This window comes from Perognathus longimembris, chromosome 18 (assembly GCF_023159225.1).
Source record: "Perognathus longimembris pacificus isolate PPM17 chromosome 18, ASM2315922v1, whole genome shotgun sequence".
Taxonomy (NCBI): Eukaryota; Metazoa; Chordata; class Mammalia; order Rodentia; family Heteromyidae; genus Perognathus; species Perognathus longimembris.
In genome coordinates this window covers 35,827,678-35,850,463 of record NC_063178.1, presented here as the reverse complement: position 1 = coordinate 35,850,463, position 22,786 = coordinate 35,827,678, and the positions used below count along the sequence as shown (strand labels likewise).

At 46.6% G+C, this 22,786-nt stretch overlaps 1 protein-coding gene across 1 annotated transcript; it reads right to left on the bottom strand.

Moving 5' to 3' along the window:
* Positions 1-580: 580 nt before the first annotated feature.
* On the bottom strand, positions 581-3,475 carry LOC125366936 (zinc finger protein 709-like). Its single transcript, XM_048367627.1, has 3 exons — positions 3,437-3,475; positions 2,247-2,360; positions 581-1,702 (listed from the first exon to the last, which is right to left on the bottom strand). The coding sequence occupies exons 1-3, from the start codon at positions 3,473-3,475 to the stop codon at positions 581-583; spliced, it is 1,275 nt and encodes a 424-aa protein (XP_048223584.1).
* Positions 3,476-22,786: the final 19,311 nt, after the last annotated feature.

Below are 22,786 nucleotides of genomic sequence, written 5' to 3'. Positions count from 1 at the left end.
GGCTAGTACTCTGCCACTTGAGCCACAGCGCCACTTCTGGCCACTTTCTGTATATGTGGTGCTGGGGAATCGAACCCAGGGCCTCATGTATATGAGGCAAGCACTCTTGCCACTAGGCCATATCCCCAGCCCCCACTGTTTGTTCTTTGAGGGAGCCAACCCTCCATGATGACTCAAGGCTTTCCCAGAGCTGCGATGTTCATAGTTTTTCTCACCCGTGGATAGTCAGGCCTAAAGCCTCTCACAAAGATGGTTTCTATGGGTGGTTTCTGCCTAGTATATGTGCTTTGGTGTTGTCTTAGATAAGTTGACTGACTGTAGACTTTCCCACACAGATGATACTCCTGAGTTCTCCCTCCAGGAGGATTGTTCTTACTTTCCAAGGTTACAGGGTGTACCAAAACCTTCCACACACAGGTTGCATTTTTGTGATTGCTCTCTCATTCTGGCAAGGCTTAAATGAGATACTGAATGATTTCACTCACTGATGACATGCACCATTTTTTTCTCTAGTGTGTACTTTAATATGGTAACAAAGGCTGGAGTGGAAATAGAAAACTTCCCCACAGAAGTGACACTCTCAGGGCTTCTCTCCAGTGTGTATCCTCTCATGTATAGCACAGTAAGATGACGTAGTGAAGGCTTTCCCACAGGTGCGACATTCATAGGGTTTCTCTCCAGTGTGTGTTCTCTCATGTGTGGCACAATACCTTGGACTAGTGAATGCTTTCCCACAGGTGCGACATTCATAGGGTTTCTCTCCAGTGTGTATTCTCTCATGTCTTGCACGATCAGATGACTGACTGAAGGCTTTCCCACAGGTGTGACATTCATAGGGTTTCTCTCCAGTGTGTGTTCTCTCATATGAGGTACGTTGAAATGACCGACGGAAGGCTTTCCCACAGGTGCGACATTCATAGGGTTTCTCTCCAGTGTGTGTTCTCTCATGTGTGGCACGTTGAAATGACCGACTGAAGGCTTTCCCACAGGTGCGACATTCATAGGGTTTCTCTCCAGTGTGTGTTCTCTCATGTGTGGCACGGTGACATGACCGACGGAAGGCTTTCCCACAGGTGCGACATTCATAGGGTTTCTCTCCAGTGTGTGTTCTCTCATGTAAGGCACGTTGAAATGACTGACGGAAGGCTTTCCCACAGGTGCGACATTCATAGGGTTTCTCTCCAGTGCGTGTTCTCTCATGTGTGGCACGGTGAAATGACCGACTGAAGGCTTTCTCACAGAAGTAACATTCATAGGGTTTCTCTCCAGTGTGTATTCTCTCATGTGCAGTGTGTTGAGATGACGTAGTGAAGGCTTTCCCACAAGTGTGACATTCATAGGGTTTCTCTCCTGTGTGTATTCTCTCATGTGAGGCACAGTGAGAAGGCCAAGTGAAGGCTTTCCTACAGAAGTAACATTCATAGTGTTTCTCTCCAGTGTGTATTCTCTCATGTGTGGCACGAGAAGATGGGCTAGTGAACGCTTTCCCACAGGTGCGACATTCATAGGGTTTCTCTCCAGTGTGCAGTAGGCTATGTTTCTTAAGGACACTTAGCCTTTTGAAGACTTTCCCACAGATGAGACATTCATGCCATTTCTCTTCAGTGTGTGTTCTCTTAGGTGTCTTATGGTCACTTGGCCTTTGGGAGCCTTCCCCAACGGGAGGACATGCCTGTGCTTTCTTTCCGGCATGTGCTCCTTCCTGATTTGCAGAATGAGATGGCTGAGTGACCGCTTCCCACACACAGAGGGGACCTTCATCTGCCCCTCCTCCAGTGGGCATGTCCTCCTGCTGCTGGATGTGACGGCTGAATGGAGGGGGCAGTACACAGGTGGCTGTCATCAACTTCCTGTCTAGTGTCTCCTCCATCCTGCCAAATGACCTCCCTGGATTGATGGAGTACATCCCCCAGGTCACTATCCTCACATGCTTTGTCTCCATTGTGTACAGTCGTATGGTGACGGAACTTTGAAGGAACAAAGGCTGTCCTACAAAAACTACAACCACGTGATTTCCATCCAGTGTGAGTTACATTGTGTTTACAGCGTTCATTGCTAACAACAAAGACTTTAGCACATAGACCACAGCCACACTGTCTGTTTTCCTTGAGAGACTTACTGCATTGTCTAATGTCCAATGAATTCTTCATAATGCCATTGCCATTTTGATGATCAATTTCTTTGTGTTCCATGTGCTCAGGCGTCCGTGAATATTCATGCTGGTTCTCTCCCCGGTGTAGGCTAACACAGGAGATGTCTTCTGCATCCTTTAGCACATTCTGTGTCAATGAATGGCTGTGAGTCTTTGTTTCTGTTGAGTCATTCCTGTCAAGTGATTCTTCAAGATAAAAAGTTTTCTGCTATGGGAAGATGAAACATGATCATCAATTGTTCACATTCATCTCCATGGCCATTTCTCTACATGAGAATGCTAGACTACTTAGCCTAGCCAAAAATATATTATACCTCGGCACTGATAGCTCACGCCTGTAATCCTACCTATCCACATGGATTAGCTCTGAAGTTCAAGGTTCAAAGTCAGCTAGTTCAGGAAAGTCCATGCGAGTATTACCTACAATAAATTATTCACAAAAAGCTGGAAGCAGTGCTGTACTTGAAGTGGTAGAGTGCTAGCCTTGAGCAAAAGAAGCTGATGGACAGTACCCAGGCCCTGAGTTCAAGCCTCAGGACAAGCAAAAACAACAACCAACTTATTTTTTTCCATATCCCCAGCTTGAAAGTGCCAAACACATGCTCCATGCACGATGTGAACAATAGAAGAATCTAGTTAATTTCCAGATAGTCGTGTGTGTGTGTGTGAAAGAGAGATAGAGAGAGTGAGAGCTAGAGAGAGACACAGAGAGAGACAGAGAGAGACAGAGACAGTAAGACAGAGACGAACAGAGAAAAAGAAAAAGACAGAAAGAGAGACACAGAGAGAGTATACACATAGAGGAAGAGAGAGACATAGACAGACACATGGATAGGAAAAATCATTGGCTTCGGTCTATTTTATATTGCATATCTGAGATTAAGTTTGTTTTTATTTTTGGTTTTGCTAATCCTCTGGCTTGAACTCCAGGCCTCGGAAATGTCCCTGAGCCTCTTTAGCTGAAGGCTAGTGCTCTACCACTTGAACCACAGCACCACTTCTGGCCTTTTCTGTTTATATAGTACTGAGAAATCAAAGCCTGGGCTTCATGTATGCTAGGCAAGCACTCTACCACTAAGCCACATTCTCAGACCCTGAGATGAAGGTTTTGAAATCCTTCCTTACAAAATTGAAACTATGTGGATCTTTCATCCTAGAAATTTCCTCAGCTCACCAATGAGGCAGGCACCTGCTTTACTACTCTTTCCACTACCAGGTTTTTACTGGTCACGACAGGAGTCACATCCCTGTAACTTACCACTGACGGGGTCACGTGGACCTGACCGCTGACTTGTTGGATGTAAAGACGGCAATCTTTGCCATGTGGAATGGAAATGCCTGTAAGAAATGTTTAAAAGGATACCTGGCATGAACCCAGGAGGAGATTTTTAAAAGCACCTTAATTCGCAATTGTGTAGTCATTCATGATTCAAAGGAAAGAAAACAATTCTTAGGAAAAGCACATCATGTCATATTCACAATCATGAATGATAATTTACATCATCACTGCTGCTTCAAATAAGGACTTGTGTGCAGTTGCTGAGATTTCTGCCTCAAGGCTAGTGCTTTACCACTTGAGCCACAGCCCCATTTTCTGCTTTTTTGTGTTTAGTAAGACAGTCTCCCAGAGTTCTCCTGTTTGGATGGCATCAAACTACCATCCTCAGATTTCAGCTTTCCTGGGTAGCAAGGATTGTAATTGGAAACAGAATAGCTAAGAGAAGACAATATAACTGTAATTTAGATAATACATTGAATCTCAGGAATCCCATAGTGGCTCCAAATTAGATTAAGATGCTGTTATTGTAGCTCCATGTTCACAAACAATGGGAAAATACAATGTATACCCTAAGGGTGGATTCAGAAGTAATCCCTCAGTTTCTACTTCTGCCTTAACAAAATACAAGCTACCGTCAAAAGTACATTCTCACAGGCTGAATTCAAGTAGGAATTCCAGTGGAAAGAAGCAGAGTGAATGTATATGTACATATATATATGCTTGATTTTATACACTCACATTGATAATTATATATGCACACTGGATGGGTCCTAGGACTCACCGATGGACTCCAGCAGACAGGCAACTTCTGACATCACATCTCTCCACAGCTTCCTCTGTGCTGCGTTCATCAGGTCCCACTCTTTGGGGGTGAAGTTCACAGTTACATCTTCAATGTTCAGAGGTTCCTACAAAACCCAAGACAGTTCCCATTCTAGAGTGCAGCAGGGACAAGTTCAACAGACAAGCCTTGAGATGATGCCAACGGAGGTAGGTAGAGGGGAGGCCGGGTATGCACAGATACCAATGGTTCTGGGCTGGGCTATGCCCTAGTATCAAGAGTCTCACCTCATATACATGAAGCCCTGGGTTCAATTCCTCAGCATCACATATATAAAAAAGGCCAGAACTGATGCTGTGGCTCAAATGGCAGAGTGCTAGCCTAGAGCAAAAAGAAGCCAGGGACAGTGCTCAGTCCCTGAGTTCAAGCCCCAGGACTGCCCTCCTCCCCGCCAAAAATAAACCAACAGTTCTTTAGGGCAATAGCCAGGCCCCCTTGGAATGAGTGGCCTCAGCACTGGCCACACTGCACGGTGAGGTGGAGGAGCAGATAAGCAAGGCGCATCCTGGAATACTCCATGGCATGTGGAAGAGACGATATGAAGTAACCACATTCCACATGGAACACCTTCCTCTCCTGGAACTGGAACTCGGGTCTTGGGTGCTGACCCTGAGCATGGTTGCTCAAGACTAGTTTGTGCTCTACCACTAGAGCCACAGCTCTCCTTCCAGCTTTTCTTGGTGGTTGATGAGAGATAAGAGTCTGAGGGAGGGGCTGGGGATATGGCCTAGTGGCAAGAGTGCTTGCCTCATATACATGAAGCCCTGGGTTCAATTCCCCAGCACCACATATATAGAAAGTGGCCAGTCTGGGGGACTTCTCTACAGGGCTTTGAGCAACAGTGGCCAGTCCTCAGCCTTCAGAGCCATGTGATTATGACTCCTTTAGAATAAAGTTTGTGCAGGCTTTGGGCTTTGACCTCATGATCTACAGGCTGTCTCAGAGTTTCCTTTGCTAAACCTTAGTATTCTCCCACCAGAGCTACACTTCCATTCGCCCATTTCCCCTCTTCTTCTCATTCTTCCACCCGTCCCTCTCCTCCCTCTCCTTTTCCTTTTCCCTCTCTCTGTCCCTCCTTCTTCTTCTTGGTAATTTAGTGGAGAAGAGAATCTCATGTGTTTTCCTGCCCAAGCTGGTTGCAACTGTGATCTTCATTCCGGTCTCAGCCTCCTGAGTAGATAGCATTACTGCTGTGAGTCACCTATGCTCCATGCTAAGAATTAAATGTTACTAGAAGCACTCAGGCACTGCACTCAGTGAAGAGGCATGATCGACTACAGAAAAGGAAGCAGGGTAAAAGGCTGCCAGGATTAAAAAAAACTCAAGCTTAAAGCTAGTCCATCAACTTCTCCTAAGATTAAGGGACCAAAGTTATTCACGGGAAAATGAGGCAGGATAAGTTCAGAAGAATGAGGCCCGGTGAAGGCAACTCAGAAATGTGGTGTTTAGAAACATACAAGCACTATCTCAGCTTCAGAGACACAACAGAATTCATCCCTTCCCAAGAGATGCATTCTCAGCCCAAGAATTAACATTTGTCTGACAGGATGTATGCCTTCCTGAGTAAAACTCTCCCCCAAAACTTAAGCAATCCCCAACCAAAATGTAGACAACAGGGGCTTTCCTTATCTCAAGGAAAAGGAACTGCTCCACGGCAGGATGGGTTCCACCTGCCAAGAGAGCCCCAAACACCTATATTGGCATAAAATTAAAGTCACACCCCTTCCTTTACCATATTAATAGTCTCAACAGCCAAGGAACTGGGGGTCTCTGCCTCTCCAAGACAGGACCCCCACTCTGTTAAGAGTGTGTCCTTCCTTTCAGCATTTCTGTCTGCTTTTTTTCTACTGCCTTGCTTACTTCCTCAGTAGAACTCAGCCAAGTTTCCTTATCACTGTGAATTGTCCAGAAATTCATTTTCTGGAATTGAAGTTAAGGATCCTAAAGAAGGAATCCCTTTGTTAAAAGGAAAATGTCACAAACCCTCACCTGCATCTATGCAAGAAGACAGAGATCTGAGGATCATTGTTCCAAACCAGGCCAGGGAAGGAGACTCGCAGAGACTCACATCTCCAGTAAGCCACACAGAAGATGCCAGAGGGGCATTGTGGCTCAAGAAGTAGAGCCTTAGCCTTGAGCCACATAACCTCAGTGACAGTGCCTTGGCCCAAAGTTCAAGCCCCAGCACTGTGAAAAAGTAAAGAAGACAACTTCAGAAAACCAGTCATAAAAATGTTTAGCCACTTTGCACCTTTCACGCAATGAATGGTTGCCATAAGTATACCTAAGAGTAGTATCACTCAATAAAATCTTTGAATAATATTATGAGCTTCTTTTTTTTTTCTGGTTCTGGGCCTTCAACATTATACCAGACATTATACCTGACATATACATATACCTGACATTATACCAGAGCTTTTCTGCTCCAACATATTGAGTCACACCTCCAATTTGCAGCTTTTTGCTGGTCAACTGAATACGAGTCTCCTGAGTTGCCTCACTAGGCTGTCTTCAAAAGTCCACCCTCAGATCTCAGGCTCCTGAGTAGCCAGGATTGCAAGCAGAGCAGCCCAGGCCCTAATATCCTGTGCAACTGCAGCAAGCAACACAGTAGTCATTCCTTCCTTGAGAACATAAAGCCAGCACTGTATCCAGAGCAGCTGGAGGAGATCCTTACATTCTTCAGAATTAAGGAGTTCCCACACAGCATGGGCTCTTCATGGTGTCATTTCTGGGCACAGATCATGACAGGGTTGGTCAGAAGGAGGTTCAAGGTCATTAAGACCAGTAGTTTTGCCAAGGCCAGTCATGGGGACACAGAGTGCAGTGATGACCATTCATTACTGATAGCACCTCTCATCCTCAGTGTTTATGCAAACTCATGGATTATACATCACTGTCTCTCTTCTTGTTCTTTCCATTCTGCTAAGTAGAAAGTGTTTTATATTATAGTAAATTATCCGAGAAGCCACATATTGAAGGACTGAGTCCTGGAGTTTTTATTAGAGCATTAGCAGTCTGCAGGCAGCCGGTTTTTACAAAGGTCTGCAGCCCACACATACCACACTGTCGGGAAACAGGCCAGAGAGGAAATAAAGAACAAAAACCATACCAGGAAACCGATCCAGCTCCAATGGAGAGCTGACTTGGGATGCCATGGTGACTGGAGACCAGCCAGGAGACAGGACACAGTGTAATGCCCAGATTTTAGGGCCCCCAAAGACAACCATCAGAGTCCAGAGACAAAGCCAAACCGCAATGGTCGTTCAAACTCGGACACCACCCCCACCCCTGGCACACTCATTGCCAGTGATGCTGAGAGGCCCCGAGCACAATTCCAGCACAGCTTTTATAGACAAGTACAGGGAAGTTGGGGAAGACCCCTGGTTACCTGTACACGATTGGTTGACATTTGCCCTAGTTTACTGGTCGCCTCAGGATTGGCCTGGGTTTTCCAGCCAACTGTATGGGCCAGACGGCCTTAACCTTGGGGTACAGATTCAGGTGGGCCTCCAGGAGTGGTCACATAGCTACCTCCCTGGAGACAAATTGTTCTTGTCTCTTGTGCCCAGATCCGGTCCGGGGTCTGAGACTGGGCACTTACTTATGTCCAACCTTGAGTGGGCTCCGGGCGTGGACAATTAATTGCGTCCCGAGCCAGATGGCCGTTATCTTCAGTGCCCAGATTCAGGTAGTACAGAGTTCACAGAGGGGTGTGGTGGGGGGAGTGTGGTTACAGAGCAGCTATGGGAAGACTACTGTTATTTTTCCACTTTCCAATGAGTTAGCAAGCAAAGGTACAGAAGCAAAATAGCTGTTATGGCATAATGGTCATAATTCTATTCTCTATGCTCTTCAACAGGAAGCAAACATGGAGACACAAACAATGGTACTTGAGCTGGCCTGACCCTAAATAGGATAAGGTCTGGGGGTTGGGTCACAGTTAGCTTCCAGAACCAGGCACTTGACTGACAGGTTCAGTAACCTATAGGCCAGCAGACACACCATGAAGACAAGATGGCAGGTAGTATAATTCACAGTGTGGCCAGTGATGGCGCTAGCCAGATACGACCAACCTATTACAAAAGAAGCTTCTTTATTGGGATCTGTCTAATTTTCAAAATTTTACCCAATGCTTTCATTTTTTCCTATATTCTACATTTATTCCCACTTTTCTCCTACATGTATACTTTCAGACTGAATTCTGTTCATGAAGTTTCCTAGAGGTAACAACGTGTCATCAAATGTGAAGATGGTGATGGAGGCCAGATCTGGAGGGCAGATCTGGCTGGTGGAAGAGTGAAGAAGCTGACTCCATCTCCATTATCTCCCTCAGCCCTGAGCTTCAGAGTTGAGGGCCCTGCCCTGACTTTTCAGAAGCCCTGGAAGTTTTCCTCCCTCACTGTAAACAATAGAAACCGTCCTCCCCACCCCCCCCCCATGCACCTGCCAACTCTAACTAGATAAAAGGTTGGTTCAAGGTGATACTATGTAACAGCTTGTAACTCCATTGGCCACCTGCGTGTGGCTTAGCATACCCTATAGATGTTGTGACCTCATTGGCCAGGTATGTGTGGTGAGCTTGACCACGTGGCCTTGGCCTTTATAACTCTATAAAGCAGCAGCTCCAGCACACGGCAAGTCTGAGCTGTGGCCCTGGCTGGACAGTTTATTCTAACTTCCCCAATAACTCCATATTTTTAGTGAAGACTGTCTCTGAGTGGTATACTCTTGGAGTGACAGGGAGACCTCCTCCCTCAAACCCTTACCCCATTACAACCTGGTTTAAAGTTAAATCAAACAAACAACTGGTTGTGACTGAGCTACATTAAGGCTTTTGGTTTCCCTCAGCAATGCCCCAATCTCCCACTCCAACCTGGGCCACTGGGAAGAGGAATCACTGTTTTGCTCAAACGTTGGACCCCCACAAGGACCACCAGAGACCCACACCAATGCAAAAACAAAAGAAGTCTTTATTGCAAGCTTCAGCTTGGTCCTCCGCACACTGGACAACCAGATGCTAAGAGGCCAAGCGCCTAGGGCTTTCAGCTGATTTACACATTTTGGTAGGGGAAAGGCAGGGACTTAGCATTCATCATAGCATCTTTTAACGAATCAACACACACTGCGGGAAAATTATAAAACAATTCTAAAGCATGTTTTGTGCATTTGGTGCCAGGAAGGAATCTGGAAAGAGTCATTGGCCAGATCAAGGGACCAACGCATTTAGAATTGATTGGTTAAGCCATGGGTGTGTAGCAAGGGGGGGATAGTGCACAGCTGCAGGGTTTTAGATACTGGAAACCACACCTGGGTGTGGGAGTTCTGGTAACTCTAAAACTTGTTTTTCTTCTCTGCTGGTCACTCTCATGGGTATTTATGGTTTATCTGAAAACTATCTGCCCCAGGGCATTTCATGGTTTTTCCTAGGTCCTTAGACACAATGCTGTTTACAGAAGCAAAGTTAGCAGTTGGTAACTACAAAATGGTGAAGACAATTTTTAGTTACTCACCATAGAACCGCTGAAAGCCCCACTTCTTAGCCTGTGGGAACAGGTGCAAACTCAGTTTTAGGTACCACAGTTAGCACCACACTGAGTCAACTGCACACATCAGTATGATTAAAGAGTCTCGCTGGACACTGGGGAGGGTGGGTGAAGTTTTCCCTTAAAAGTGGGGACTCTTAGGGTCATTGACTTCAATCACAGAATCAGAACTTCTGGACAAGTAGCCTTGGTAAGAACTTCGCAGAGCTTTATTGATTGCACAGGGAAGCAAATAGACAGGCAGACAAACAAACAAGCAGAAGGGAAGGGGCCCTCTAACAGGGCTGGGCAGGAGCAAAGGGGAGACAGATCCTTGGCTGTTAGGGTTATTTGTGTGGCATTCATAATCTGCTAGTATGTGCTACTGCCCTTGTGTTTGTCTGCTACTTTGTTTGCTTACTCCATTAAGCTCGGCTACGTTTGCTTACCATCCTGCCTTGCCCAGAAATTCTTATTCCCCAGAGTCAAAAACCATAAGGAAGAGTACCCACATTTAAAGGAAACTTCACAAACCCTCACCGGTGCCCCCGTGACAAGCCACTTCCCACGAGTCCACTAACAAAGGGAAGGAAGACATTCCCTGCTCTCCTTCCACACACCAGTGAACTGCAGGCCAGAGTACATGGATAGTTTAGTAGTGGGAGAATATTCTGAGTAGTGACCACTACTTCAGTCATTACTTGGAATTCCACTCGTGAACAAGTCTTATTTGTACTTAATATGCAGTGGAGCTCTGTTGGCTCTAGGATGTAAGCTGAGCCCATCTGAGCTGCTCAGGAAGCTGAGATCTGAGTACCCGGCCTCATTGCCAGCCCAGGCAGAAACATCTCAAGAGTCTCATCTCTAATGAACCACTGGGAAATATGAAGTGGGGTTGTGGCTCCCTGTGGTAGAGCGCTAGCCTGAAACAAAACAGGCCAGACACACCTTTGAGGCCGAGTTCAAGTCCTCTCACTGACAGAAAAAGAAAAAAAGATGCAAAAACCAGATGCCAAAAGTCTCATTTCTTTAAGGAAGGATTTTGCTACTCACCGGGGACTCCATCATTCCAAGACAATGCTCCTCTAGGCTTTCACTCCTGGGCAGTCCCAGCACTATGCTGAAAGAAGCATGGAGGGAGGAAGAAGCCAGTGGCCTCCTCCAGCCCAGAATTTCCAGCTCCAGGGAAAGTGAAGTCCTGGCTCCTCCCACCTGCGCACCTCCACCCAATCAACAACTCTGCTCAACAACTCTGAGGAGCACAGGGTGAACAGTCATGCCCCAGGGCTGTCCGTCAGCCATTAGAGGCCAGGCCTCTGAAAAGCAGAGACCGGCTTTGTTCATCACCCAGAGACGGACTGCCGAATTGTGGTGTGGGGAATCCAGTCGGTGAAACACAGAGAAGACACATTTTGAGGTGTGATTCGGAGTGTTTAGTAAAAGGCCTGCATCTGCACGCAGTCTCTTTTCACAAAGACTGGCGGCTCCGGGAATACACACTTAGTACTGTTAGAAAAAGGAGCCAGGAGAGCAGAAAGAGCCGGAAAACAATACCAACAACCCAGACCAAACCTAAGGGAGCTCTGACGCGTGATGCCTTGTTAGCAGAAGCAGGGCTAGGAGATGGAGCCCTCATGGGAGGCCTGGCATCAGGGTGTCTGCCCTGCTCTTCCCCTAAAATCTGGCCCCATGGTGGGGTGTGGGGGTTGGTCCCAGGAAATTCAGGTCCCAGCCCCATACTCTGGGGATTCAGGTGGGGCCCATTGGGGCTAAACCACACTGTGTGTTTACTAATCCCCTTTAGGTCTATGCAACCCCCTACATCTGCATTTCAAAGGATGGCTTGTCTCTCCTCTGGGCCTTGGTAACTTGGTGGACAGCCCTGCTGTAGTTGAGTGAAGATCTGTATTTAAGTTTGATGTTCATCACCTTTGGTTTGACATTTTTATTACCTGGGCTCAGGTCTCTAGGACTGACTTGTTCTTGAAATAGTTGACCCTTATATGTGGACATCCTTTTTAGGAGAGGATGCATGCTGCCATATATTTAAAAACAGGTGTTTTTCGTTGAGAGAGAATGCACGTTCCACAAGGATGAGCTGTTAGGACTGGGAATATGGCCTAGTGGCAAGAGTGCTTGCCTCCTACACATGAAGCTCTGGGTTCGATTCCCCAGAACCACATATATGGAAAATAGCAAGAAGGGGCGCTATGGATCAGGTGGCAGAGTTCTAGCCTTGAGTGGGAAGAAGCCAGGGACAGTGCTCAGGCACTGAATGCAAGGCCCAGGACTGGCCAAAAACAATAACAAAAAAAAAAAAGGATGAGCTGTTTTCCCAAGAATGCGTTCTTCCAGGATACATGTGAACATTTGGTATGTGAACCCGGCCAGGGTTCTGAACATAGGACCTAGGATCTGATCCTGAGATTCTTTTTCCCAAGGCTAGTCCTCTACCACTGGAGCCAAGGAGCCATTTCTGTTTTTGTTGTTGTTGTTGTTTTCTAAGTAGTTTATTGGAGATAAGAGTCTGGAAGATGTTCCTGCCTGAGCTGGCTTAGGAAGTTGATCCTCTGATTTCTGGCTCCTGGGTAGCTAGGAATGTTGTCCTGAGCAGACAGTGCCTTAATTACAGTGTCTTAATTACAACCACCAGGGCTGGCTCATTTCCAGGGCATGTTGACTTCTATTCAGAAGATAATTGCCTGTGCCTGTATTATAACTTGTGCTGGGAAACCGAGTCACGAGGGTATTAGAATAAATAGCGCAAACTCAACAGACCACATAAACTTTAATGGACAGTTGAAGAGGGCCATCGGAGCCACAGTGACCTGAGGAGCGTCAGGAGACCCTGCAAACAATTCCGGGCAGGGCTCAAGGGTCTTAAGTAGGGTTGGAGTTGGTCGGAAACTAAAAGTTTCAGGACATGCTTTGCAAGTTTGTGGTTTTGCTCTAAGTAACTTACCCAGGCCTGGGTCTGGGAGCCTGCTCTGCAAACTCACCAAGCAAGCCCGGTTTTAACCCGGCATGGTCTGCGTTGTGAATGCAGGTGCCTTTTACCTGGGAGGAGCAAGGATACGCCTCCACGTTTTTGAAAGTGTAGATTCCCATCAAGTGTATTACTATATTTAACGTAGTGTTATTGGGTTCGCAGATCGATGATTAAAGAGACCACTCAGTCAGATGACAATCGGGAAATCAACAAGTTATTTTTTTTTTATTTTTGGCCAGTCCTGGGGCTTGGTCTCAGGGCCTGAACACTGTCCCTGGCTTCTTTTTTTGCTCAAGGCTAGCACTCTGCCACTTGAGCCACAGCACCACTTCTGGCCATTTTCTGTATATGTGGTGCTGGGGAATTGAACCCAGGGACAATCTGGGATATAAAGAATTTGAGCGAGAAAGTACAGGCAGGGTCAAGGCTGGAACCTCAAGATAGAGCTGAGAGCCATCTCAGAAGGCTGCTTATAAGCCCCAAACCACAGGAATTTCCTCTTTATTCTAACTATAGGAGTCAGTCACACACAGTTCAGGGTGTCTTGACCTTTACTGGAAATCACCTGACCATAAGGTGATAAAACAGGATGCAACTCTGCAGTGGAAGGGAGGAAGGGAGTAGGGGAGGAGGGGATGAGGGGCGGAGGGCTCACAGGTGTGGACAATACCCAGCCAATCAAAACAAGTTCAAAACAAGAATGATAAGTACAGCTCAGGGCAGGTTACATTAAACAATGCCAATCATAGTTGTTCAAAGCTAGTGCCAGTCGATAATCATTGATCTGCATTTACATCATTTCAAAAGCACTTTCAAAATTTCAATGCTATATTTGCTGTATACCAGATACCCAGGTGGGCCTCGATCCCACAACAACAGTCAGCAGCACTCAGTCTATCAGGCTAGGAGTCTTTCATTCAGATGTGCTCAGTATCTGCTCACTGCCACACGTACCACACGCAGGTGATAGCAACAGAGTTACAGAAGTGGAACTGGCATTTAGTGATCACAAATAGCAATTCCAGTAAAACTCTGGTGAATAAAGCACTGAACCATTAAGGCATTCATTAAAGCAATGAAAATACTCCTTAATACTTGGTTCTGGGTGTGACTGGTATTTAATGAGGACCCATCTAACTTCTTTAAAACATGCAAGTGGAGTAAGGAGCAGGCTTGATCTCTCTCCTTCCTTTCTTTTGCAGGCTCCAGCAGCTCCAGGTCCACCTGGTTTTGGCTCTTGTTATTCGACTCAGGTTTGCCCCTCCCAAGGTCAACTACCTTGTCTAAGCCTGCTGTTTCTAGGGACCCAAAAAAGGAGGCTCCCCTGTGCCTTTTACTAGGTTTCCACAAGTTGACTAAAGATTTGAAAGGACACCCATGGAGGTCTCAGCATCATCTCTGGGCTCTCACCGCAGGAGGGGCCCAATCCAATTCCTCTGGATTCTCCTATTGGCTGTCTTTTGCCTAACCTGGAGTCACTAAACTCTGGGACCTAAAGCCTCCTAAGCTCATATGTGTAAGGTCCACCCTGGGAGGCTCCATGACGATGCCCCCACTGGTTTAATTCTGAGCCCAGGACCAGAGTTACCTAGGTAACTGACACACAGGGAGGCAGCTACCTCTACTTTCTCTGAGTTCACATCCAATCCACCTGGCCAGATCTCCTGCCTTTCTCTATATAATCTACCTAACACCAGACTCCCTCCATTTCCCCCCCCCCCCCCGCCCATTTCCTTTTAGCTCTATTTCCTTTTGTTTTCTCTGCTTCCTTCCCCTCTGTCTTCCCAGCTGCCATCATGTGTGGGCTGGCAGTTTCCTCCTCCCCCACCCCCACCAAGCTCCATTCTCCTGGATCATGTGGCAAGTTTCCTTCCAGGTGAACCTTCCAATATGATCATGTCATCAATTCTGGCCTCAGTATTTCTTGACCAATGAGTTTAGGTGTCTCCATCATGGGACACTAGATCCTGACATCTTGGGGGACTGGCACATCTCCTGTAGGTGCTTGATGTAATAGGGAGGTCAGATCTGGCCAATGCCATTATTAACTGTGGAGGGACTTCAGGCTGATCCAGCTCAGATTAGAGCAGAAGCCAACTTCTTCTCCACCCTATCCCTGGAAGCTCTCCCTTATTATGATAAATTATGCAAATTGACCACCTGAGGCTTGGGAGCTTCAAGGGAACCTGTGCCCTCCCATTGGTAGGCATATCCACCTGACATCAAATCCAGGTACCCTCCAGAGTGGGCATATCCACCTGATGTCAAATCAATGTGCCAATTCTAACTAGAATGATAGGTTGGTCCAAATAGATACTATGACTGACTGTGACTCTATTGGCCACCTGTGTGTGGCCTAGCACATTCTGTAAGTGATGTATCCTCATTGGCCACCTGCGTGTGGCAAGTTTGACTGTGATGTTTGCCTTATAACCAGGCTGGAAGGCCACACGAACGCGGTTCCAGCTCCAAAGTCAGGGCTGCGAACGTGCGGGCAGCTCCAGGTCCCAAATTTGGGCCCTGATCCTGCACACATGGTCAGCAGTTTTGGTTCCCGAGTCTGGGCTGTGACCAAGGCTGGTCGGTTCACTTTTTGTTCATTTTTTACTTCTCCAATAAGTCCGTCTTTTTGTCAACTTGTAGCTGGAGACTGTGTGGTGTACTCTTGGGGGAACCAGGAATCCCCTCTCTTGCGGTGGGACCTGCCGGGAGCCAAAATGGCTGTCAGGATGTAACATAAAGAAACTATAAAACTTAACTGATAAGAAAATCTGGCACTGTTTGTCATGCTCTAACAAGAAGACACTATAAGTCTTAGCTGATAAGAATGTTTGATGCTTTTACAACCTTGCCTGTTAAGCCTAACATCTTGTCTAGTTTTAATTAACAACCTTGTAAACTTTACTCAGTCCCTGTCCTGAGAAGGACCATCCCATGGTTCTGTAACCTAGCAACCTAATGACCCTGTCTGTGTGAGTTACCCTTTGCTGATTACTATATAAGCTGCCCTGCGAAAATAAAGTTTGAGACCTTGATCAGAATCCTGTCTTGGTCTCCCTCCTTGTGTCTGGTTTGTCTCTCATTCAGGTCAATTCCCCCTCGGGCTCCTGTTGACGAAACCCCGCAGGCCGGGGCAGGGACCCAGGTTCATTGTAGCCAACCCCCATTCTACTTCATACTGGTGCATAGATTTGACATCAGGTGGATACACCCACTCTGGAGGGCACATGGATTTGACATCAGGTGCATATGCCTACCGATGGGAGGTCACAGGTTCCCTAGAAGCTCCAGGCCTCAGGTGGTCAATTTACATAACTTATCATAATAAAGGAGAGCTTCCCTGGATAGGGTGGGGGAGAGCTTAGTAGAGATGGAGTTGGCTTCTGCTCTAATCTGAGCTTGAGTCAGCCTGAAGTCCCTCCACAGTTAGTGATGGTACGGGCCAGATCTGACCTCCCTATTACACTCGGCAAGTAGGGGAGCTCTCCAACTTAGGTCCTGTCTCCTTTCTTGCTCTAAACCGCTCTGCTCTCCGTGCTCTCCTGCATGCTTAGTCCCTGCTGAACCGCTAGACTCTTTCACTGGACCAGGCCGAGGAGGCCCCACCTAACCCCTTACGGGGGTGGGGGCAGCTGACCTCAGTCCCCCTGTCACCCCTGGCCTCCGCGGAGGCAGCACCCCCCACCCCCGCCAATCTCCTCCTCCTCCCTGTCACCCTCCTCCTCGTTCTCCTCCTCCTCCAGCCCTCTCTCTCATACAGCCTCTTTTTTTTTTTTTTTTGGCCAGTCCTGGGGCTTGGACTCAAGGCCTGAGCACTGTCCCTGGCTTCTTTTTTTTTTTTTTGCTCAAGCCTAGCACTCTGCCACTTGAGTCACAGCGCCACTTCTGGCCATTTTCTGTATATGTGGTGCTGGGGAATCAAACCCAGGGCCTCATGTATATGAAGCAGGCACTCTTGCCACTAGGCCATATCCCCAGCCCCTCATACAGCCTCTTTCAGCCCCCTTGTCTGTTACTTGCTCTTGCCCTATCCAAAGCCCTTCCGCATCAGCTCCTCTCCTCCCACTCTGGACCCTCTCCTTCCTACTCAGGACCAGACTGTTGTGTCCTCTAATCCAGTAAACACCACCACCGACTCAGAAAAGCAGGGCAAGGAGCCTTTACTATCTCAGGACTACACTGCACAGGGCGAGCAGCAGAGTGCAAGGCCAGCCTTCTTTCAGCAGGGTTTAGGCAGGGAAAACCACACGCGGTGTTTTACATGGAAGCCAGCGGATTTACAGAAGCAGAGCCAGTATTCAGTAATAACAGGAAACTGTGAAATTGATTAGGGCACCTCCTAACAAAAGTGCTTACACACAAGCAATACAAACATCTAGGGGAACAAGGAGGGACAATCAGGACCCCAATTATTTTTGGGAACTCATCTCCAATTAACCTCCAGAAAATAGAAGTGGAGCTGTGGCTGAAAGTGGTAGAACACTAGCCTTGATCTCAAAAGCTCAGGGACAGAGCTCAGGCCATGAGCTTTAGCTCCATGACCTACAAGGAGAAAAAGAAAAAACCTAAATGTTTATCCTTAAGAAATATCTAAGTATTCTAAGCATTACCTAAGTATTCTGCTCGAAACATCCATTTAAAGCATAAGAGCCCATTTGGTAAACTTCGGGGCTGGTACTCATTTACAAGGAGAATGAACATTGTCACGGTGAGGTTTAAGAAAGACACTGTGTTCTTCTACAGAATAACATGAGCCCAGCAGTGGGAACTCTGAGGCTCCATGGACTGCTCTAGTATTCCTGGACGGGTCTCTGTAACCATGCTCAATTTCACCTTCTGCTCCTGTGTGCATGCCCCTTTACACATAAACATTGCCTCTGTCTCCTGATCCTCATACTGTTGTGCCAAGTCGCAAAACCACCACCAAGAAGACCACCGAGACTCAGACATTCTGAAATGCAAAAGCAAGGCAAGGCTTTATTTAAGCGAGCTGCAACTCGGGCCTCGTCCTACCCACCGACACAGTGGAGATTAGGAGGGAGCCCCGAGCTGTGATTACACAGGGCTTATAAAGGCAAAGAAGCAAAGAACAAAGTTACAACAATCAGGTGTTCAAGCAAGCAAGATTAGGATACAGGTACAAATCTGATTGGCTCAGTGTTTGAGGCAGCCCAGGGGTGGGCAGAGTTAAGCATTCCCAGAGGTTAGAGTTCTAGACCAACTGGGCCCTAAAGGGCTTATCCTGGGTTTGCTCACAGGGCCTGCTTATCTCAGGTTCGCGTGGTAAAGTGGGGTTTGCGTGGTAAAATGGGGCCTGACTTCAAAGTCTGGCACTTCAATACTTCAGACTCAAATTCTCATTCAGAGAAGTGCCATCAAATTGCATGCCACTCAGACAGAACAGAGCTCCCACTGCGACTCTGGGGACAGAAACACTATCTAAACCATTGCTCATTATAACTCAAGTGCTTGTTATTTACTACATAAGATTTCACCTGCTGCCGAAGTGTGTGTAGATTGTGTTTCTACTGCACAATGTTCTATGGTCAGAACTATGCAACCACATCTTCCCAAGGCCCTGAGGGTTCAGGCCAGCAAGCACTCTCAGTTCTTCCCCAAGGCTGTTCAGCACACTGAGCACCTCCGTCCCCAGTGTCCCTTAATGAGGTGCAGAGGGACGCTCTCTGCCCAGAGAAAGACATTCCGCTCATTCTAGACAGCCACACACAGAAGCTTTCTCTGTCCCCTTCAAATAAGCTTTTCAGTTCTCCAACCATGAAGCCTGCTGTCCTCTTTGTCTTCATTTTCTGACAAGTTATATCAGGTAACAACATTGTGTGTGGAGGAGCTCAGGTAACAGTGCAGGCCTGGGGCTGTTAGGTCCCCTCCCTTAGGGCTCCACACAGATGCCCCCACCTCATTAAGTCTCCACCCAGTTACCTGGGTAACCTGAAGACCTGGAGGCAGTTACCTCCCCTTTCCCTGAGGTCACATCCTAATCCACCTGGCCACACCCCTTGCCCCTGCCCTAGATATAAGGCAGGGCTGGGTAGGGGTCGCACTCTCTCTCTCCCTTCAATCCTGCCATGGATCATCTTGGTCACAGGCCAGCAGTTCGGTAATAAACTTTCTTTCCTGCCTGAATACCCCGTGGTGTTCTCCTTTACCGGCTACCTACTTTAAAAACCTAACATACATGGAGCCCTCAGGGAGAGGACCTAACAGGGCCTGGTAGGATGTCAGGAGTGAACAGCCCCTCTCACCTGTGCCATGAAAGAGGAAGAGGGGGTCTTCCCAGAAATTTGGAAGGTCTCTATGAGGGCTACAGTGCTGTAAATCATACCTACATCCAAGTTCTGCTTTAGCTGACTGGATGTTTAAAAGGCAGAAGGAATCCATGGATTTGGGTGGAGCTTCTAAACAGAGTGCAGCCCAAGGGACCTAGGGTGTTGGAGCAGGGGATTGGGAGCTTCCAGATGATAGAAGTCTGGCCCAGAAACTCCCTTTACCAGGCCTCTCTGCCTGTCTGTACTGGCGCGGCTCCTATGCTGGGGCCTCAGTATGAATTTGGTGCTGGACTAAAGAGATTTGCAAGCATTGGAAACAGCCCCCCAATTTGTCTAATAATTAGAAGGAGCTCCTGGCAATGATGCCTAGGAGAACAGACACACTGCTTTACACCAGTGGAAATATCTTCCCATCTTTTCCTAAGAATTCAGAACCTCGCATGTTAAGGAAAGAGTAGAAAGTCATGGGTATTTAAGAGCATAGGAGATCCTTCTTATATTTTTAGCAACTGCTAATGTACTAGCTTTAGGTAAAACAGGCAGGTCTGAAAATTTACAACAGAATATGTAATGTGAAGCACGACTATCCCTTGTGAATCCAGAGATTCTCCCTCCATGTGTGCAGCTGTGATCCATCTCCTGTAGCCCAGTAAATAATACTTCAGGCTGGGTAGCAAGGGGCAGCTTTAAGGACAAGTCTGATGTTGCAAATGCAATAGAAAAAAGAGGCACTGGGGGGTGGGGAGGGAATGCAGTTGGGAATCTAATGTATATTACAAAATTAGCAAGACTGAGCTGGGAATGTGGCCAGCCTAGTGGCAGAGTGCTTGTCTGGCAAGCATGAAGCTGTTGGTTTGATTCCTCAGTACAACATACACAGAAGAAACTGGAAGTGGCTCTGTGGCTCAAGTGGTAGAGTGCTAGCCTTGAGCAAAAGAAGCTCAGGGACAGTGCCCAGGCCCTGAGTCAAGCCCCAGGTCTGGCAAATAAAATAAAATAAAATAAAATAAAATAAAATAAAATAAAATGAACATGACCATGGGGAGGACAGGGATCAGTGAGAATGTTGAAAGAGGTGATATTGATCAAGCTACATCATATTAATAAATTGCTTAATTAAGTGACAACTCCTTAACTACTTCAACATAATAATAAGGCTGTACTGAAGTGTAGAGAGAATAGAGATGGAAAGGCAGTTTGGTTTATCAGATATTTGTTGAGTATCCACTATATGTTAGAAAGCAAGTGTATCAGGAACAAACCCATAAGATGACTTTGATTCTTGTGTCTAGTCACTTTGCTATGCAATCCAGGTACAAGTCAGTACACGTCCAACACAGAGCTCTCAAAAAGGAACAGATAGCCTAGCACATGACAGCCAAGCACTGGTGCCTCACCCCTGTACATCTAGCTACTCAGGAGCCTGAGATCTGAGGATCCTGTTTGAAAGCCAGTCTGAGCAGGAAGTTCTGAGACTCTTATCTCCAATCAAGCACCAGAAAACCAGAAGAGGGGCTGTGACTCAAAGTGTTAGAGCTCTAGCCTTGAGCACCCCAGCTACACAAGTTCAAGCCCTACAACCAACAAAAAGAAAGAGAGAAGAGTGAGACAAAAAAGAGAGGGAGGGCGGGAGGGAGGGACAGAGGGAGGAAAGGAGATAGGGAGGGAGGACAGAGGGAAGAGCAACCCCATGATTAAAACAGAAAAACCAGAAGGAACACAAGATTTGAAAGACTAACCATAAGTTGAAAAGGTCTTGTAGGTATAGACTTCATACGAACAATTGCGTTGATTATTTGTGAACACTTAGAATTTTCAAGGATTTTATCTGTATGTTAATGAGTGTTTGTGCCCCTGTGTCTGTGTTTGCTTATATGAGAAGTACATTTCTTTTTTTTTTTTTTTTTTTGCCAGTCCTGGGCCTTGGACTCAGGGCCTGAGCACTGTCCCTGGCTTCTTCCCGCTCAAGGCTAGCACTCTGCCACTTGAGCCACAGCGCCGCTTCTGGCCGTTTTCTGTATATGTGGTGCTGGGGAATCGAACCTAGGGCCTCATGTATCCGAGGCAGGCACTCTTGCCGCTAGGCTATATCCCCAGCCCGAGAAGTACATTTCTATCTGTTATGTCACATGAGTTTTGCTGGTCTGGAAATACTTTCCCAGAGCATGTGTCAAGCCTCACGTTTAGAATCTCAGGGAACATGCTAAGAATCACCTCAACTGTGCTTTCTGTTCTTTGAAGGGAAGGGTATGCATTTCTCAAGATGATGTAAAGGTATTTCAATAAAACAAGAAACCAGCTTTGTCATGATCAGCACAGAAATGGTTGCTGGGGACCACCTCATGTGGGTAACCTCCTCCTGTAAGATCCTTTCTTTTTCAAAGTGCAGCCCAGTCGCCTCTGCGCACCATTGTGGCCTGCCTGCCTCCTGAGCACTTACTGAGCAGCCACTCCTGCTAAACATGGAGGGAAGAAGAGAGGCAGAATATGACTGGCAAGCCCAGTGTAGGGCAGCAGGAATGGGAAGACACTGCAAAGGCCAGTGGAGAGGATCACAGGATCTTAATGAGATCACAGGAAAGCCTGGGTATATGCAAAGGAGAACAGGGAAAGCTGTAAGAGAAGGAACTAGAATAAAGCTGAGCACGCAAGCTATAGCCGTGGTGTTGTCACTGGATGACAAGGTGACCTTAGGGGCCCTTGCTTCCTAACCTCACTCACAGTTCTTCTGTGGACAGAAGAGGTAGCCTAGGATGGTGTTGGAACACTCAACTTTGCCTCAACAGCAGATGTCTATAAATGATAGTTTGTAATATATAAATGACAAGGCTCACTCCCAAGGAACTCCCAACGCAAAAAAAATGTTCTCTGCATAACCTGAACTGTTGCAATGAGTAATGATATGATATTTTCACAAAGTCCTGTGATTGAAGACCTCAGTTCCTTCAGCCACAGTAAAATAGCACAAGACATGGAAACACAGAGTAACAGGAAATTTTCTTACGAACAGGTTGCAGGATGGAAAAGGCCAGTATTGTAGCAATTGTCTCACAGCCATTTAATGAATTCTTGCCATATTCCAAGGATGGAAACTGATTGTGAGATACACACACACACACACACACACACACACACACACACACACACACACATTACCTGGGGGGATGAAACAGCAGATAATAGCAAGCACCAACACAAACATATTTACACATTGTATATGGAGGAATATGGTTTCCTTCCCCCAGGAAAATACACTCTCTGCCCATTTCTTTGAAGTGTATTGTCCTTTAAAGTTGTATTTCAGTTCCACTTTTGAAACATATAACTCTTACAGATGTATAATAGAAATACACATATTAAAGGTATATGATGACCTATCATGTAAGAGAGGAGAGAGGGTGAAATATATTTTTTTTCTTTAAAAACATTCTTCTCCAAGAAAAAGCACTGATACTATGTAGAATTAGTCTGTCTGAGGAGAGAGTAGGGAGTAAGGAAAATGAATAGAATGTAATGTGAGTAAGGGAAACGAATAGAAGGTAATTTAAGGAAAATGAATACAAAGTAACAGGCTGGGAATACGGCCTAATGGCAAGAGTGCTTGCTTCATATACAGGAGGCCCTGGGTTGGATTCCCAAGCACCACAAATACAGAAAATGGCCAGAAGTGGTGCTGTGGCTCAAGTGGCAGTATGCTATCCTTGAGCAAAAGG

What these genes read in the sequence shown, in the direction of transcription:
- LOC125366936 (XM_048367627.1), bottom strand. Translation starts at nt 3,475, where the DNA reads ATGGCAAAGATTGCCGTCTTTACATCCAACAAGTCAGCG. An exon ending in TTACATCCAACAAGTCAGCG is followed by an intron (nt 2,361 to 3,436) that starts GTCAGGTCCACG and finishes ATCTTCCCATAG; the next exon opens with CAGAAAACTTTTTATCTTGA. An exon ending in ATGCAGAAGACATCTCCTGT is followed by an intron (nt 1,703 to 2,246) that starts GTTAGCCTACAC and finishes TCTGCAAATCAG; the next exon opens with GAAGGAGCACATGCCGGAAA.